General features: G+C 33.5%; 1 protein-coding gene across 1 annotated transcript in view; it reads right to left on the reverse strand.

The window, feature by feature from the left end:
* Window positions 1-20,916, reverse strand: part of LOC143054649 (X-ray repair cross-complementing protein 5-like) — a 73,392-nt gene that overhangs the window by 29,901 nt on the left and 22,575 nt on the right. Inside the window, exons 8-15 of the mRNA XM_076227663.1 lie at window positions 12,353-12,488; window positions 11,910-12,019; window positions 10,769-10,831; window positions 7,000-7,137; window positions 5,760-5,868; window positions 4,212-4,272; window positions 3,426-3,498; window positions 2,443-2,636 (exon numbers count right to left, since the gene is read on the reverse strand). Coding sequence (XP_076083778.1) covers window positions 2,443-2,636; window positions 3,426-3,498; window positions 4,212-4,272; window positions 5,760-5,868; window positions 7,000-7,137; window positions 10,769-10,831; window positions 11,910-12,019; window positions 12,353-12,488 — 884 coding nt within the window. The remainder of the gene's footprint in view (window positions 1-2,442; window positions 2,637-3,425; window positions 3,499-4,211; window positions 4,273-5,759; window positions 5,869-6,999; window positions 7,138-10,768; window positions 10,832-11,909; window positions 12,020-12,352; window positions 12,489-20,916) is intronic.

The following is a 20,916-nucleotide window of genomic DNA, read 5'->3' on the forward strand; positions in this document are numbered from 1 at the left end:
ATGAAAACAACAGGTTATAATTTTCATTCGTCAGAAGTGCTATTTTCGAGTTACCCTCATAAGGAACACTCAATACCTAATATTTGATGGCCAAGGATGTGTAATTACTAAAATAGTTGAAAAGCTATATGAACATAAAAAGTCTTTAACCGAGAATGTGTCCATAGTAAATGGATGCTCCATTTGCATTATCATTTTCTATGTGCATTGGACCTTGGAATTCAGGTAAAAGTCTAATTTGGCATTAAAATTAGAAAGATCATATCATATGGAACATGTGTACTAAGTTTCATGTTGATTGGACTTCAACTTTATCAAAAAACTACCTCAACCAAAAACTTTAACCTGATGCGGGACAGAGGCACATTTAATAAAGGGCTGCGCTTTAGCGCATGATACGCCCTTAGCTCTTTTAACTTGTCTTTTATGCTTTAAATGAATTTATATGATCAACTAGAAATAGTGTGAGCCCTGTCAAATACCCCCCCCCCCCAAATAATAAATAAAAAAGTTTGTTGTCTTTAATTTTTCATCCATACATAAAATTTTGTGAAAGTGTTAGTTATTGTCCCAAAATTGGAAAAATCCCCCCTTTTTTAAGCATAAAAATTCATCACACAGAAATGTAAAATCTGAAATTTATAAAAATTGAAAGGGAGCTTACATCAATAGATATAAACAATTCACCAAAGTTTCATGGTCATTGGTGAAAGCCTTTTTGAGTTATTGTCCGAAGTGTTAAAAATCACCCTTTTTTATGAATAAAGCCCCATAAATCCAAAACTTAAAATCTGAAATTAAAAAAAAACAAAAGAGAGCTTACATCAAAAGATATAAACAATTCACCAAAGTTTCATGGACATTGGTGAAAGCCTTTTTGAGTTATCGTCCGAAGTGTTGAAAATCCCCCCTTTTTTATGAATAAAGCCCCATAAATCCAAAACTTAAAATCTGAAATTAAAAAAAAACGAAAGGGAGCTTACATCAATAGATATAAACAATTCACCAAAGTTTCATGGACATTGGTGAAAGCCTTTTTGAGTTATTGTCCGAAGTGTTGAAAATCCCCCCTTTTTTATGAATAAAGCCCCATAAATCCAAAACTTAAAATCTGAAATTAAAAAAAACCGAAAGGGAGCTTACGTCAATAGATAAAAACAATTCACTTAAGTTTCATGGAAATTGGTGTAGGTGTTTTTGAGTTATTGTCTGAAGTGTGGACGACGGATGGACAGACGGACGGACGGACGGACAGACGGACAGACAACGGTATACCATAGTACGTCCCGTCCTGGGCGTATAAAAACATAATGCCCATAAATGGGGCATAAAAACAACAATATCCATCTAAGGTCAACTTTGCCTCTGGGAGTTGAAACTGATAATATGGATAATTTTAATAGAGTAACAATATATAAGTGGTACAGTAAACAGGAAGTTGTTGAGTGATGAATCTGAAAACACATCATATGGTTAAGCTAACTTATGTAGGCCCTGAGACCAAATTTCAGATATCCTTATGATGTAATTCATGAGAAAGATGTGACAAAAATAATCATGGGATGGATAGGCAGACAGACAGAGGTAAAACAGCATACCCCATTTTTTTTTCAAAACTGGGGTTAAAACATTGAACTTAATTGTTGTTTTTTTTCAATCTATCAAAAAGAGAAACTCAAATGACAAGAACATTGAAGGAGGAACTGGCAACATATAAGTATGCTCACACAAGGTTGGTAAAAGTCTTCATTCAATAAATGAGTAAAAATAATCAATAATGAAAGTGTTTGTGAGCACTGATAGGTAAACATTGCATTCATATAGCAGTTGAAACTTAGAAGGCACTATAATGAATTGAAGATATAAATGTGTATAAGGGAAGACAACTCTAGTTTTAAATTTTTCAATGACATAATTGTAATTTTAAAACATGTACAAGATTTATGCACAATGCACAATTAATTGAACATTCTTAAACAAGTATGGTTATACAGAAACACATTATTTTGTATAATTATAATTAGTATCTAAGGTTGTTTTTTTTTTATCTCAAAATTAGTGGTACATTTTTAAAAATTGATAATTCAAGCTGACCACAAAAGGGTTTTGCTTGCAACAATGCAATCGTCACCTTGAAAAAAATCATAATATAACACATGAGCTGCTTCGCATAGAATTTCACAATTATCAAATTCATATCAATACATTTATCAACTTATTTCGTGATTGATCAAAATCTCCTTGCAAAGTCTGTAACTTTTTGAAAATTAAGCTGATATAAGAAGCCTACAAAACAAGACCAAATTTTATCTTTTATTTCGTATTTGTATATTCCAAAATCAGTTAAAGTATTAAACATGAACATGTTTTTTTGAACTTGCATATGGTTATGTCTATCTATGCAGCTCAAATATTGTCAGTTTTCCAGTAATAAATACCAACCCATCTTTAAACAACTTCTCTCCTGTTCTGTCTTCCTTTCGTTTAACCTCTTCCAATTTAAATAATTTCTGTATTTTTTCTACCTCAGGTTCACATTTAGTTATAATTTCTTGAGGTGGTTTTAGATAATTGGCTATCAAGGGAGATAACTCAGGCAGTTGATCATCTGGATTCAAAGCTCGATGTTGTAAACACTGGAAATAGACAAATAATCTGTTACATTGTCACCTGCAAACTAATAAATAACTGTTACATGTGTGGTGGTTTGAAGACCAGTATCACCTGCAAACTCCAAATAATGAAACTAAAAATAGTTCATTTTTTTTGGTAAGGGATACAAAAAAAAAAATCATTTTGTAAACACTGGAAATAGAAAAATAATATGTTACAGTGTCACCTGCAAACTAAAAATGGTTCATTTTTTTGGTAAGGGATACAAAAACAAATCATTCAGAATCAACAAGATCATACTTGTTTTCATGGAGTCCTAGATGACCGATGTTACATTGCATTGGCAATGATGACAGTATTATTTCAAAGTGTTGTTACAGCTGGAAAACAAAACTGATAGTAGTGTTTGAATAGATAGTAAACAAAAAAAATTGTTAATGAATTTTAATTTATTGATAAGAAGAATGACACTTCACAACCTGAACCAATCATGTTGCATGAAATAGTCAGTTTTTTCACACTTGGAGACATTGATTTGAAAATTGATACATTGTAATAGTTTTAACATTACTAGTTACAGATCAAATTAGAATTTTGTTCTGGATGATGATTTGGTACAGAGTAGTGGTTCTTGAATTTAGATAATTCACTTAATATAACCAGTTTTCTATACTTTTTTCATCATGTTTGAAGATGTAGAATAAGTTAGAATTTTGTTCCAATACAATGACTTTTAAACCAGTCATGCAATACTATAATACTCGCAGAATGCTTGCCTCTTTTTAACAACACAGATTATTTTTACCACATACCTGATACAGTCTTTGAAAATGTGGATTAAATACAAATTTTGGTTTCAATGCTTCAACTTTATCTTCTTCATCACTGAAAATAAAATTATCTGCTTGTTATGTATAGCAACAAGAAATCTCTAGTAATATATTCGGATATGTCACTTCAACATGTATCAAGGGCTGATTTAAATAAATTGACAGTGGTTGTTGTAAACTGTTTCATATTCATTTATTTTGAGAAGACCAAAATTCATGGAATGAGGAAAAGTTATACATAATGATTACAGCAAAATATACTATAACTACTTATCGGGGCCTTTTATAGCTGACTATGTGGTATGGGCTTTGCTCATTGTTGAAGGTCGTAAGGTGACCTATAGTTGTTAATGTTTGTGTCATTTTTGGTCTTTTGTGGATGGTTGTCTCATTGGCAATCATACCACATCTTCTTTTTTTTTTTTATATATAACTAACATTATTTAACCTACTAGAGTCCATAGTAGTTATTATGCCTGCTATAATAATAGTAAAAAGGAGACTTTGCCAGGCACATGCAACATCAGTAATTATTAAAATTTGTGACTTGATTTTCACTATCAGGGCATACAATAGTTAATTTTGTTGTTCATTTTGTTGGTGTTTTGCTGTCTCACTAACATATAGCCCTGTTTTTTTTGTTGGTTGTACTTACTCCCCCATTTGAGAAAAGTCCATATCTTGATCAGTGATTAAGTTTACTGTATTGTTTGGTTTCTCAGAATTATTGACATATATTCTACATTGGCTGTTATAAGTTATACTTACTCCCCTGTTTGAGACAAGTCCATATCAGTTATTAAGTCATCTACTGCCTTCAACTGGTCAGCTGTAAAATAACAAAATGTAGAATGACCTCATACTTTTCTACTTATTTTACCACTGTCACAAGTATATTAGTAACAAGAATGTGTTCTTATAGCATGGAAGCCCCACTAGCACTAACATTTAATATTTTCAATGGACTTTAAAAAACTATAACATGTCAATTTTGGCATTTAAATAAGAAAGATCATTTCCTAGGGACTAACTGAAAGATGAAAAATTCACAGGTTAGACAAACAGACATAGGAGACCAGAACATGGAGTGAGTTAAGATAGTTATAAAGACATGTCTTATCCACCATTTTCTACATATGCAAATGCCTGTACCAAGTCAGGAGGATCCATTTATTTAATATAATTGAGCTTTTGATTTTGCCAATTGATTAGGGACTTCCCGTTTGAATTTTCCTCAGAGTTCCAGATTTTTTTTAATTTTTTTTTTAGATTTAAATACTTATACTGTGGATTCATTTATTTTCGTGGATACCAATTTTCGTGGTTTGAGGAAAATTTACATGTTCATGGATATTTAATTTCGTGGTTTTGGCAAAGTCTACAGTCATTCCTTTAGAAAATTTGTTATTCGTTGAACATTTGAATTCGTGGTTCTCCTGTACCAACGAAATCCACGAAAATTGGTATCCAACAAATATTAATGAATCCACAGTAAACAAGAATGTGTCCACAGTACACAGATGCCCCACTTGCACTATCATTTTCTATGTTTAGTGGACCGGGAAATTGGAATAAATTCTCTAATTTGGCATTAAAATTAGAATGATCATATCAAAGGGAACATGAATACTAAGTTTCAAGTTGATTGGACTTCTACTTTATCAAAAACTACCTTGACCAAAAACTTTAACCTGAAATTTGCGTTATCATTTTCTATGTTCAGTGAACCGTTAAATTGGGGTCAAAACTATAATTTGGCATTAAAATTAGAAAGATCATATCATAGGGCACATGTATACTAAGTTTCAAGTTGATTGGACTTCAACTTCATCAAAAACTACCTTGACCAAAAGCTTAAACCTGAAGCGGGACAGACAGACGGACGAACGAACGGACGGACGAATGGACACAGACCATAAAACATAATGCCCCTCTACTATCTTAGGTGGGGCATAAAAAGTCTTTAGATGCATAACAAACCTTTTTATCAGTATCTAACAAGTAAAACTATGAAATTTTAATAAAGATGCAGATAATGTTTTTACTTCTGTAAATTGAGAAATTATTGTGAGGTTTTCACTTTAGCAAATCTTGCGACTAGGTGAGTATGGCGATAAAAAAAACTTGCATTCAGAAGTTTCATACATATATCTGTATCCCGATTTTCCTTAAATCCCATTAATCAATCTCTAATTATTGTCGGTTTTTGAAAAATCCCATTAATAAATGAATGTAATAATTTCTGAATTTACAATATTTTATCCTATTCTGCCATATAGTGACCGCCTTCAACAAATTCAAGATTATATAACTTACCTGATGGTGCGTTTTTAACATTAACTTTAGTGTCCTCTGTAATGGGTAAAGATCCAAATGTAAATTGTCGAATATCTTCTCTGAAGGGAAGTTCTACATAGATTAAACACTGAAAATAAACATAGCAAACTGTAAAGCTTTCAGAGACTTTGTAGGAAATGAAAAAATATTTATTATTGCAAAATGTAATATTGATGTAGACACTAGCTAGCAAGACAAGTTTTATTACACATATCAACAAAGAAATAATATTTGAATGTGAAAACTCTCCCTTCTAAAAATTTAGATTTTAAAGAATTCGAAAGTCTTAAAAATAAAAACATGTATTGAAAGAAAAAATAAAGAAGGTATAGTTATCTCCCATTCCATTTAAATTTCATGACAAGGTATCTCATGATCCCTATATCTGTAAAAGTTCAAATTTATTTTCTTATGGCATAGTTTTATACACAAGTAGACAGCGTTTTGTTATTTGTCCTACAAATATGGATTGTGACAAACAAATGACTCTATATACCCCACTTTTGTATTAGGTTTAAGTTGCCCAATTTAGCTTTCTGTGAAGTATTATATATGCTTTCATCTTTTTTCTTTGGCTATGGTATTTACTGCTTTTCTACAAATTATGTTTTAATTATTAATCCTTTGGAAAATACTTACTCCTTTTTTCCCCTCAGAAATAAACACTCTATTATTAGAATTTTGAATCTATTTTATAGTACTGAAATATTTTGGATGTTTTTAATTATTGCAAAAATGTAACAGGGTTATAATCACAACAATTTTATCTCTCATTTTGAAATTTTTTATATGAAATAAACACAGCTTTTGTCAATATTGCAAAAATTTAAAACACGCTTTTAGTCTGAAATTACAAAATTACAATAATAAATGCATGCAACAATTTCTGAAATAATGGTTTTAAAAAATTTCATGCAAGATTTATTTGAATAGACCAGATGTTTACACAGGTGTTAATTGATGGCGTTGTCAGTTTATTTTCCATTTATGAGTTTTACAGTCCCTTTGGTATCTTTCTTCCCTCTTTTAATTGAACTTCCTCTATAATGCTCTTTATTCCTTATTAAAGAAGTGCTTTAGATTTAATTGACATCTTAATGGTTCATGATAGTTATTTTCACATAAAAAGCTGAGAAGAGCCTACTTAAGAAGCTGAGAGCATCCTCCAAAGCATGCTCCAAGCTTCCTCTAAAGAATAAATCTATGAATCCTCACTCACCTCATACTCAGTTTTGATATGAGGAACCAGACATCCTAGTTTGGGTCCAGAGGCAGCGCTGTAAACTTTCCTAACAATGGCCACCATATTCGTTTCATATAGAGCATTTATCAGAGCTGATAAAGCTATAGCCGCAGACTGAAAAACAAAGAAAATTATATAGTCAGGAGCATGTTATTTAAGGCGAAGTGTACGTAATTGCACGCCTCTAGCGGAAAACGGGATTAAAAACGTTCGTCGTTAGTTACGCAAGTTATCTCCCTTACTCCAAGAAAGGACACACGAAAGAGAAACTACTTTCTGCGGTCTAGAATAAATCCAACAAGCACTCCTATGCTGTCTTAAACCTCATAGAAATTATCTAAATAACACAGCATTCTGAACGTTGTTCTGTGTGCAGCCTGACTTAAAAACACTGTTTTTTTGTTTTTGTTTTTTTTTTTTATAGACGCGTAGGAGAAGGCATTTCGTGTTTATGATATCAACACTAACAGAAAGAAAAAACGCCTCACAACAAAATTATAAACAAATAAACATGTAACAATTTTTCTTCTATTGATATCAAATTAATTGAAATGAAACCTGAATTGACCCAACAATATCGTTTTAAAAAGCCGTAGTCTTGAACGGAAAACACAGTACTCAACGTAAAGTTTTATAATAGGTTACAAATAATTAATGAAAGACGTGTGAATTTAATTGTTTAATTAAAAAGACGTTGAAATGTTCGTATTTTGCGCAATTGAAAATTTAAGGACATGATTTATATTCATATTAGAAATCAGACGATACCAAGAGAATAATTTGACCACTAGTGCAACACTTACAGGTCGGAAGAACAAAGACGGAAAACAAACAAAAAATAAACAAATTAGGCCCCAAAAATTATTCAGTAACTTAAAAGTTGTCTCACTCTAACATTTATCTTAAAAGTAAGTAAAAATTATATCATTCAACTCCCAGTTTCAACTTTTTCTACATGTGCAGAAAAACAGGTGTCTTCTATTCCGTCCGCAATTTATGGGAAAATTAAATCTATATTTAGAACCATATTGAAACTGAAAGTACACATGTAAGATAAAATATAACATGTCATTTCTTCTTTCACAAATTCCAATTTCGAAGAGATATATAGCGAAATCTGTTTTCTTTTATTGTGCCTGTGTGCATCATTCAAAATTAGAGAAGTCTCAATTCAACATTATGAATGAATATAATATAGAATTACGGGGAGGGGGGGGGGGGGGGGGGTAGGACCTTTATCGGAACTCCGGGATCGGGTGTTTTTAAGCTCGGGATTTCGGAATTGACCCTTTCGGGATCCGGGAATTCTATTTCCGAATTTCGGGTAGTCGGGATTTAAATTTTTTAAAATTCAGGACCTCGGGATGTCGTGTTTTTAAGCCCGGGATTTCGGGATCTGGATCCCTCCGTCCCTCCTCCCTCTATTATGGTTAAAGAAAAGAGGTCAGGGAAGTTTTGTAATACTTGTAACTGTAATTTAATATTTAGTGGAATGAGAGGTGAAATGTGTTCAGACTATTACATTTCGATTTTTTTTTTTAATTTAACCCAAGTTTACTGCAAGGGGTGTTTATCGACCTCGATGATTATCCATGAGGATTTCGCAATCGGTCAGATCTAGGTTTTCACCTAGTTCATGATCATACAAGAATTGAGAAGCCTGCGGTTTACTAGATTAGTCTTATAATATGAGACTTTGGAGTTCATATAATTTACATTCAACGTTTTTTATCGAATATTTCAAGGCTTTTTGACTATCAATGTTGACCCCCCCCCCCCCCCCCCCCCCCCAAATTGATTGGATAAAATGAATGGATTACCGCCCCTATTTCAAACTAAAGTCCTTTAAACTGACTGGTATTCGAATTTGTTAAAAGAAAAAATTGGTATCTCTCATATTGATTCCATACCGTAATGCCGAAAAACAATCATTTGTTTCCGCGAATTCCGAACAGCTAGAAATATATTCCCGAGTTTTAATTAAAGTAACTCGAATAATTCAAGCCCATTCCATGTTCGATATTCTCCCACACGAGAAATGTAGCATTCGTACATTAGCTGAATAATAAGAATGAATTATTCGGTTACAATTGGTGTAAATCCCGAATGCACATAAAAGTAAAGGTCCAGTCCGACTTTCGGGAAAGGACTGTTGTAGATTTCAGATTGATTTCCAGAAATAAAAATCATACAAAAATGTTTCACGCAAATATTCGTCTTCAGACGTGTAAAGTACAACGGTTACTAACCGGTCTGGATTGTGATAAAAAGAAGCGCATGCAATGCATAAAATATATAATGTCGTGGGTCAGGAATGTGTTGAATTATAGAGATGCTTATGCGGCACAAAGATAAGATTAATTTACCCAAATGTACTAAGAATTACCACACAACTTAAATTTACTTAAATATTGATTTGTTATCCTGTGCCAGACAGATGGCTGATATTCTGAGAAGAGACCTTGATGAAATGAAGTTTTATGGGAACAAAGATTTTGAAAACACGTCGCAGTGTTTAGATTTTAACAAAAATAAGGCACCAAGGTCGAAAATAGTTCTAGTTCATAATGAAGAAAATGTCAACCGTTTTCTAGCTTGGCGATCTCCGCACGCACCCAAATATAATAGACAAATACAATACAATAGTACACAAAACGTAACATAAAGAACTAAAGACCGAGCAACACGAACTCCAACAAAGCGGTATATATTTCATACAAGTATAGAACTATATGAAGCGTCGTAACTGTTGCGGCGACGTCAATAACGTTGTCGCTGTTTTTTTGTTTTTTTACACTCAAGATTCAACTTTAACAGGGTATAGCTTGAAAAGTAGCACGGTTGCTAAGGACTTTCTTTGCACCAATCGATTCCTCAGACATTTTAGAATCGTCTCATAAATTTAAAAAAAAATCGATTGTCTAATATAATAGAAAATCTTGGAAATGTAACAATTCCTGCCGAATTTCACGATTTTCCCTATATATCCTTTGTAATTTTGGTGTATGATGCTGTTAACTTCAACAGCTCGTATCTCAAAAACGAAAACGGTTACCCCCTTTTTTTATTTTATTTTCCGATTTATTTTTACAAGCAGAATCTACATGTAAAATTTTTAAAAAATCCATTGTGTAGTTTATTTACGTACACTTCGCCTTAAGAGTGTATCTATCAATTTATATTTTTGATTTGTTTTGTACATAAATAAGCTTGCTGATTTTTTGGTTCTTGATTTGAATTGTTTGACATTTTTCATGTCAGGGCCATTTATATCTTACTTTATGTTATGGGTAATGCTTATTGTTGAAGGTCCTATTGTAGTTCTAACAGAAAGAATGAATACCAGATGGCGGCAAAAAAGTTGGCCAGGTTAAATAAAACTCATTTGATGTTTTAAATTTCTGGATTTAATATTTCTGAATTGTATACCGTTTCAATGACATAACAAAACCACACTCAAAGCTAGGGGAGTTCAAGATGTTCATACAAACTCCCCTGTGAAAAACAATAATCACTGTTGTTAAAGTCTACATCCTGTTTGAATTGTATTTGTTAAAGTACCCCCCCCCCCCCCTGGAAATTCCTAGCTATGGGGCTGAAAAACCATGTTGCTCTTAACCAGTAAATCTTTGATTTAAGGCTGGTGTTTTTCTTCCCTCTGTTCATCTTTTTAAACATCCTTATCAAGAACAAATTGTAATGCAATTTAGTGATAACAGTTTCCATTTCAAAAGATATTTTTTACCTCATCATCTTTTTCAGGAACCACATAGGATGACCCATCTCCTAGGTAATGGTGTCGCTTTATCTGTAAATTAAAAATATCAAATTATTTACCCAAAAATGTCACAAGTATAGCAAATAAAAGTTAGGTTAATATGTTGAACAGTCCCTGCTTATGAAGTTTGCCTTCTGATTAGTTGATTGCACAAGAATATTAAGGAACAATTTCATATTGATGACTTTTGTGGATTCATTTATTATTGTGGGTATCAATATTCGTCGATAGAGGAAACAAATCATTTTTTGTTGATATTTGATTTCCCAGTTTAGAACAAGTCTGCATACACCCTTGTAGAAAATTTGTATTACGTTGAACATTAAAATTTGTGGTTTCACCTGTTTTTACAAAAATTTGGGGTTCAACATTTATTGATAAATCCACAGTTTTCAAAAGTGGAGTTTTATTGACGTAAAGACGAAATGGATTTCTGGCATACTATATTACAAGACTGGTATCTATGATGAATCGAAATAAAGAATGACACTTGGATTCAATAGAACAAATGGTATAAACAGTAAGTACTATTTTAAAATTATAAGTTAGGGAGGGAAGATGGGCGTTTTTATCTCAAACATCTAAAACGATATACCCTAATATAATATTATCAATATAATGTATGGAAGAAGCAAACCAGTACAATCATTTATGGAATAACTGGTAACTTAAAGTCTTTCATCAAAAGCATGTGAAAACATACTCACAAACATGATAAACATCTATATACCATGTTTATCAAGGTATTTGTTTACACCTTGTCACACCTGGCCTTGAAGGCATAAAACTTACAAGTCAGTTTTTTGTACTCTTACTCCAAAATCGACCAATCAAAATGCTGGATTTCATGTTTCGAGCATGATTTTTATTCTCCAAGCACTGAGCAAAGTTGTATGACTTCAACCCCTGGTAAATCTCAGTATCTTAAAACATGTATGTGCCCCATTATTCATGGTATTTATCTACACCTTGTCACCCCTGGAAAATCTCAGTATTTTGAACATTTCTGTGCCCTATTATTCATGGTATTTATTTATACCTTGTCACCCTTGGTAAATCCCAGTATCTTAAAACATTTCTCTGCCCTGTTATTCATAGTGTTTTATACCTTGTCACCCTTGGTAAATCCAAGTATCTTAAAACATTTCTCTGCCCTGTATTTCATGTTTTCTTTGTCGTCTGCTGACATTGGGACCAAAGTGTTTCCATATCTGTGACCTAAAATATATTCACACATGAAGTAATCTCAGTATGGTACCTGAGTAAAGAATTACTAGATTCTCGAAATAAATTACTGTGAGATTTCTATGTATATTTGCTGTATAAAATTTAGATTAATTTTAAACAGGTAACCAGCTCATGAAACATGTTTGTTTTTTCTTGGAGTTGTAAAATTAATGTTGTACTATGAAGGCTAAGATTCTGCTTAGTCTGTAAAACACAAATTTTAAAGAACCTATTGTAAAGACTTGCCATTGGCACCAAATTTCTTTTCCCTAACTTTGTGCATTATATTCTAGTACTAGGATCAAAACTCGATAGTAAACTCACCCTCTACAATGTCCTCCTTTTCGACCTCAGTCTCTTCTTCATCATTCATGTGGTATGTCCTCAGTGTACTGATTTTCTCATCAGCATCCTTGGCATAAACTTTCTTCCAACTTTGTTTCAGTGTGAAATTCTTCATCTGAAAACAAAAATCAATATAAATCAGAATAAATAATCAATTTCATAAGGTAATAACAAACAGCGGCACATGTGAATCAGAACTGGCATTGAATGGGTTAACCAGATGCTCTGTAGGGTGCAGCTTTATACAACCGCAGAGGTCGAACCCTGAACAGTTGGGGCAAGTATGGACACAACATTTAAGCTTGATACAGCTCTGAATTTTGATTGTGATTAAATAGTTGACACAACATAGATTTCTGACACAGAATGAATGTGGTCTAAGAACTTAAACTTAAAAACCCATATAGATATAGGAAGATGTGGTGTGAGTGCCAATGAGACAACTCTCCATCCAAGTAACAATTTAAAAAGTAAACCATTATAGGTTAAAGTACGGCCTTCAACACGGAGCCTTGGCTCACATCGAACAACAAGCTATAAAGAGCCCCAAAATTACTGGTGTAAAACCATTCAAACGGGAAAACTAACGGTCTAATCTATATAAACAAAATGAGAAACAAGAAACACGTATATGTTCAATTTTTGTTGAAATCAAACAAAGTTTAATTCTTGACACTTTGGACCTTAATGTAGACCAATTTGAAAACAGGACAAAACTGTGCAATTGAAAATTTCTTGCTGTTGCGCAATATTGTGCAATTAGATATTTCTTGCTATTGCGCAATACTGTGCAATTGAAAATTTCTTGCTATTGAGCAATACTGTGCAATTGAAAATTTCTAACTTTTGCACAATACTGTGCAATTGAGGATTTCTTGCTATTGCAGAATGCTGTGCAATTGAAAATTTCTTGCTATTGCACAATACTTAATATAACAATTTTGGACCCCGATTTGGACCAACTTCAAAACTGGGCCTATAATCAAAAATCTAAGTACATTTTTTAGATTCAGCATATCAAAGAACCCCAAAAATTCAATTTTTGTTAAAATCAAGCTAAGTTTAATTTTGGACCCTTTGGACCTTAATGTAGACCAATCTGAAAACAGGACCAAAAAATTAAGAATCTGAATACACGGTTAGATTTGGCATATCAAAAGAACCCCAATAAATTCATTTTTTGATGAAATCAAACAAAGTTTAATTTTGGCCTCTAATTCGTTAGGACCAAAACTCCCAAAATCAACCCAAACCTTCCTTTTGTGTTCATAAACCTTGTGTTAAAATTTCATAGATTTCCTTTCCTCCATAATGACGCCTTTTGATGCCACCCCCTTTACTCCATAATGACGCCTTTTGACGCCTGCGTAGTCCCTCACTTGAAACGTCTCACCTATGAAAAAACTTCATCAGACTTAATAAAAGTTGTATTTAATAGCAAGAGGATATTCATGAGAATCTATGACTGGAATTTCCTGGATGAAATATTTGTTTTGGCAATGCATTAATAATTTAAACCTGCTGATTTTTTTTTTATTGAAAAAATCCTATGCAAATCAAGTATTTTAATACAAAGTATCCATGGAGGAAAGGGTTAACTTATACTAAAGTTATTGTGCAAAAACCAAGAAAAATGCTTTTTTGGGACCTGTTTTTGGCCCCTTATTCCTAAACTGTTGGGACTAATACTTCCAAAATCAATCTCAACCTTCCTTTTGTGGTCCTAGACCTTATCTTAAAATTTCATAGAATTCTGTTTACTTATACTTAAGTTATTGTGTGAAAACCAAGAAAAATGCTTATTTGGGCCCTTTTTGGCACCAAAACACACAAAATCAATCCCCACATTGCTTTTATGGTCATAAACCTTGTGTTTAAATTTCATAGATTATTAAGAAATGTCTTTGGACGACAACGATGACGACGACGCCAACATGATACCAAATTATGCGACCAAAATATTTTCAATTTTTCAAATATGCAAATGATATGCAAATGAGCTGTACCCTGATGCTGATGCATACTGATTGCAATAAATCTAAAATAGGGGATCACGGGGTGGGGTGGGCGGGCTGAGGAGGCGGGGAAGGGTGGGCGGGAATTTGCCCCAAAGTTGGTCCTCAGGTACAAAAAGCGTAAATTTTGATGTTTTTTCGTTCTTTTTCTCGACCTGTAAGTCCGAGAGATGCTAATAGATGCATCCATCTGTAGTTTACATGTAGCGTGGACATCAGTGTACACTTTTATTACAACAGTTGTTAGGTCGGAGTGAAACTGATCTGGGTTCATCAGTGTAAAGAAGGTCATTTGCACCAAAATTCACAAAATTTCGGAATTTTTCCAATTTTGAACTTTAACTGGACTTGCAACCGGAAGTAGTCGTTTCCTCGGCGTATTTTGATAATAAACTTGACCAGACATTATGTGCCTTTAGGTTAACAGTATTTGTCAAGGTTTCAGTCCTCTGAACTCCGTGATTCAGACGTTGAAGGTAAGCCCACCCCTCCAAAAAACCCAATTTTGTCCGATATCAAATTTTGAAGTTCGTATTTGAGCTCAAAATGAATATTTAAAGTGAGAAACATGACATGAATAGTTTCAGATTGAGGAAACGTGCATACACTACGAATTAAATGGTATAACGATAACCTCTAAATGTATGGAGCGCCATTGATGCCAAAATAACGGTATTCTGGGCAAGGCCGTAATATTACGGCCCCCGCACGACAAGGGTTAATAAACAGTATCATTCATCTTTTTATTTTTTTTTGTCTTCATTTACATTAAGAATTGATATATGTTGCTGCTTCGTACAACTGAGAAATATAATATCTTAAATATATGCAAGTTGTCAGTAAACTCAACTTTAACACAAAAAAGCAGTCAATGAAGAACAGGAACAGGCACATACACATATAATTGGAAAAAAGAAATTTCTAGAAAACAGAGAATTTTAAACTATGTTTTTAACATGACTTATATATTTTATTGCACACAATTGCTGTCAACATTTTACTTAGTGCACAGCATTGCAGTAATTAAGTATACCTGAGAATATCTAATAACATCTAATTGATTTTTCATTACAATATTTGAATGATTTCTTTCATTACAATATTTGAATGATTTCATGTTTACCGGAGAATAGATTGTTTTCCATCAAAGATTGATTTACCCATGATACAACATGCGAGCGCCATCTTGTAGGGCAAGTAGAGCGAAGCGGTAATTGAATGATTCATCATGTCAACCAAGCAAATCAGCAAATCAACAGACGACAAGGAGCTATCTATCCGATAATAGTTTTTCATATTACTTAATATACAGCGTATTTGCCATCACCATCTTTGAATTTTAATGTTCTGAGAATTTGAATATCTAAGGAACATAATACAGACAATTGTTCTTTAATAACCGGTAAGTTGACCATACTGTTCTTGAATTTTGTATCATATCTATTTTAAAGCTATCACTTAGTTGAACTTCGTTTGAGGTAGGAATTTGTTCGTGCAGACTAAAATATACAAAATACTCAGGTAAACATGAAAAAGCAATCAAGAACAAAATTATTTTCTCTGCTTATCAATTCAATCTAATGATTTTTTTTACTAATTTGAGAAAGTATTTGAAATTACATTAAACAAAATGGATAATCAATAGCAATATAAACTTCAGTGACTTCCACGACTGAGTAAACATGTTTCATTTTTTCTACGATGTTTTTATTCAATACCAAACATTAATTAATGCATTATTATGTAAATAACAAAACAATGACAATTTAAATCAAAGCACCAAAGGCGCTGTAAGCAGTTAAGTAAAAAAAAGCAGAGGCAAACTTGGCAGAAGTTTATATAATAAGAAAAATATTGTTGCTTCAATTTGTTTTTTAAAGATTTTTTCAAATTTACTTTAGTACGAGCTTGTAAAAGTATGAATAGACTTGCTTCCCTGGAAAGAAAACTGAGTTTGTGTTCAACAGTACACTAAGTTATCAAATAGGAGTGGGTAGGGTGACCCTAAGGACTCTCCCTATAGATATTTCATTTGATCAGTTCTCATACATGAATATATATGGTTTAATTTAAAGGTGGGATGACTGCAGGGACTCTCCCTATATTTCATTTAATAAAGGGGGGAATCCCAACTGTTTCCAAGTTCTTAAATAGGAGGGGTATGGTGACCACAGGGACTTCCCCTATATTTCATTTCATTTGTTATATATAGTCCCATACATGAGTATATATGGTAAAGGGGTGAGGATCTCGAATTTTTCCAAGTTCTCAAACAGGAGGGTGTACAGTGACCATAGGGACCTGAAATAGGAGGGGTGGGGTGATCCCCAGGGACTCCCTCTACATATTTCATTTAATTTATTATATTGTCCACTACACGAAAATATACCAAGTTATCAACAGGGGGGATGGGGTGATCCCCAGGGACTCCCCCTATATTTGATTTGATTAATTATATGTTGTCCCATACATGAATATATATGGTTAAGGGGCGGGGATCTTGACCGTTACCAAGTTCTCAAACAGGAGGGATGGGTGACCCCCCTATATTTCACTTGAATAGTTATATTGTCCCATACATAAATATATATGGTTTAGGGGTGGGGATCTCAACCGTTTCCATGTTCTCAAACAGGAGGATGAACAGTGACCCTAGGGACCCCACATTATTCTTTTGATTTGTAATATTGTCCCATACAAGAATATATCTATAATACTAAAATTACGAGGTCCAATTTGTCAGCCTTCAACCGATACCAATAATAGTATATTCACCTCATGCTGTTACCTATTACCTTATCTGTACCTTCCGCATCTGACAGGCGCACCACCAAACGGTGTATTTAGCATTTTGCTGTATACTGTTGAGTAAAAGATACTCCATTCCAGGCCCTTTTGTTTTCCAAATTATTAATATTACCAATAATTGATAGGTTCCAGGTCGACAGGTTCAAACAGAAAGATTTTGAAAGTATAGAAAACTGTGCATCTTATAATCGGCATGACTTAATCAGATGACAATACCAATACTAAAATAAGGCATACGCATAGTTATATATTTTAATTCAGTCATGGACCCGCGATATCACAGGTGTATTCTAGTATGGTTTAAGATTGGTGATCTCAACTGTTTCCAAATTCTCTAACCGAAAGGGGAGAGTGGCCCCATGAACTCCACCTATATTTCATATGATTTGTTATATTGTCCCATACATAAATATATATAGTTTAGGGGTGCATGGGGATCTCAACCGTTTCCAAGTTCTCAAATAGGAGGGGTGGGGTAATCCCCAGGGACTCCCTCTACATATTTCATTTGATTTGTTATATTGTCCCATACAAAAATATATATGGTTTAAGGGTGGGGATCTCGACCATTTCCAAGTTCTCAAATAGGAGGGGTGGGGTGATCCCCAGGGTCTCCCTCTACATATTTCATTTGATTTGTTATATTGTCCACTACATAAAAATATATGGTTTAGGGATAGGGATCTCGACCGTTACCAAGTTATCAAACAGGAGGGATGGAGTGATCCCCAGGGACTCCCCCTATATTTGATTTGATTAATTATATGTTGTCCCATACATGAATAAATATGGTTTAGGGGTGGGGATCTCGACTGTTTCCAAGTTCTAAAACATGAGGGGGTGGGGTGACCCTGGGGACTTCCCCTATATTTCATTTGATTATTTATTTAGTCTCATACATGAATGTATATGGTCGAGGGGTGGGGATCTCATCCATTTCAAAGTTATCAAACAGGAGGAGGTAGAGTGGCCCAATGGACTCCACCTATATATAATAAGATATGTTTACATTCGGGTATCATATATATAGTTGCACTATGTGTGCCTGTCCCAAGTCAGGAGCCTGTAATTCGGAGGTTGTTGTTTGTTTATGTGTAACATATTTGTTTCATAGTTATTTTTTTATATAAATAAGGCTATTAGTTTTCTCGTTTGAATTGTTTCACATTGTCTTAGCAGGGCCTTTTATAGCTGACTATGTGGTAATGGTATGGGCTTTGCTCATTGTTGAAGGCAGTACGATGACCTATAGTTGTTAATGTCTGTGTCATTTTGGTCTCTTGTGGACAGTTGTCTCATTCTGATTGGCAATCATAGCACATCTTTTTTTATATAAGAAACTTCCAGCTATTTTAACTGGCCCATCAAAATTGATAAGAAGAAAATACCCCTTGAAATTGCAGTAATATGTTTAACTTTAAAACCATCTAACATGCATTACCAACATTTATCACTGATAAAGAAAATTTATACTGTTACCAGGAACATATATATATTGTTAGATAAACTGTTCCCAGCTGTCACATTGTATTGGATTTTGACATTAAAATTTGTGTACAAAATGTTTTCTGCTTTTTCTTTCTTTTACATATATCTTTTGGTTTTCAATTCTATCGATTATATTTATTTACCATGCATAGATGTATTTTGTCACCTGTCAGGATTTTTTTTTAAATGATAGCCAAACCCGGGATTACCATTGTCCGCTTCCGGAATCGGATCCGATATTGTAACTGTCTTCCCCGGCAGCCATATTATTTTCACTTTTTGACAGATGGAGTGAGATACGATTTTACTCGGATTTACACATTATTTGTCGGCGATTTTCTGTATAAATCTATTGGTTGAACAAATTGAACATCGCTGTCATGGATAGTAATGATGAAAATAAGTTTGAGATCGTTTATTAGAAAACTTTGGTAAAAATGTTTGGAAAGTTATTTTTTTATTTTCTTTCAAGGTCCGTCGGGAATGTTGGGCGTAGCTAGTAACCAAGTAGAAAGTCCGACTGCAAAAATGGAAGGTCGCAGAACCCGGACCACCGCTAATTTGAACCCCTGCGTCCAAATTGAAAAGATACGAAATTTCGTATTCTAATTCAAAATTGCCGCCAACAGCGTGATCAGTCGAACTTATTTTAATAGACTACTGACGTAGTTGACTACGTTTTGATGACAAACAATATTCCTACGACTTTTGTAATTTGGGAAATCTAAACTACTTGTCTTTAGAGATTTTCGGCGATTAAATATTTCATACATTTGTTCTTTGACATCTTAGCCAAAAGCTCAGGGGATAATAAAATACATAAGGATTCTTAATGTGCTCTACTTCCTATGTGCAACTTCAAAACTTTTGGGAAAATCGATGATCGTTTAAGGTTTTTTTGGTCATATTTTTTGTAATCCAGAATGAAAAGTATGACAAAAATGTCCAATAAGTTATAAATAACATAATATCCAGCTAGATAATAACAATGGCACGTATTTCAGCATTTATTGGGTAGCACACAAATCCAGGGTGCTCGCATAAGGCAGCTTAACTGCCTAAAAATTATTGGTCTATTAGGGGGGTAGAGTGGGGCTCAATTTTACAAGGTAGGGAAATAATTTTCAATTGAAGAGTTAAATTTTAGAATTTCATATAATATTTATTCCTACAAATACTTATTAAGGCATTATTACTATATAGCATACTTTTTTTTAACATTTCTTCTCAGCCTAAGTTATATTGTAATAATTAATGCATTAAAAAGTACTTGGGAGGAATATACTTGTGAAAAAAAATATTTTAACATTTTTAACTCAGCCATTGATAATTCAAACATGTTTTATTCCTAACAAGTACTTATTAAAGCATAATTACTTTATAACAGAGTCTGAATAGCTATGTGAATTTTGAAAATCTGAGATACATGTAGAAGGGGTGTTCAGTTTTCCATTGTATGGGGTAAAACTTTCAATAGCTGAGTAAACAAGAATGTGTCCACAATACACGGATGCCCCACTCGCACTATCATTTTCTATGTTTACTGGACTGTGAAATTGGAATAAATTCTCTAATTTGGCATTAAAATTAGAATGATCTTATCAAAGGGAACATGTATACTAAGTTTCAAGTTGATTGATTGCTTAGTCTTACAGGCATGATTTTTTTATTAGTTGTTAGTGGCTTTGAACTAGCGGTCAGATAACTGCGAGTACTCTCAGATCTGTTCATTGTGTCTTTTTGTGTCGGGATGTATAAGTACCCGGCCACTTTCACTTTTATTTTTTGTCTAAGCCTTTTTCAACTGATTTTTATAGTTTGTTCTTATGTTATACCCCTGTCCCAGGTTAGGGGGAGGGTTGGGATCCTGCTAACATGTTTAACCCTGCCACATTATTTATGTATGTGCCTGTCCCAAGTCAGGAGCCTGTAATTCAGTGGTTGTCGTTTGTTTATGTGTTACATATTTGTTTTTCATTCCTCGCTTGAATTGTTTTACATTGTCTTATTTGGGCCTTTTATAGCTGACTATATGCGGTATGGGCTTTGCTCATTATTGAAGGCTATGGTGACCTATAATTGTTAATGTTTGTGTCATTTTGGTCTTTTGTGGATAGTTGTCTCATTGGCAATCATACCACATCTTCTTTTTTATATATGGACTTCAACTTCATCAAAAACTACCTTGACCAAAAACTTTAACCTGAAGTGTAACAGACAGACGGACGAACG

This window comes from Mytilus galloprovincialis, chromosome 12, assembly GCF_965363235.1.
Source record: "Mytilus galloprovincialis chromosome 12, xbMytGall1.hap1.1, whole genome shotgun sequence".
Lineage (NCBI taxonomy): Eukaryota > Metazoa > Mollusca > Bivalvia > Mytilida > Mytilidae > Mytilus > Mytilus galloprovincialis.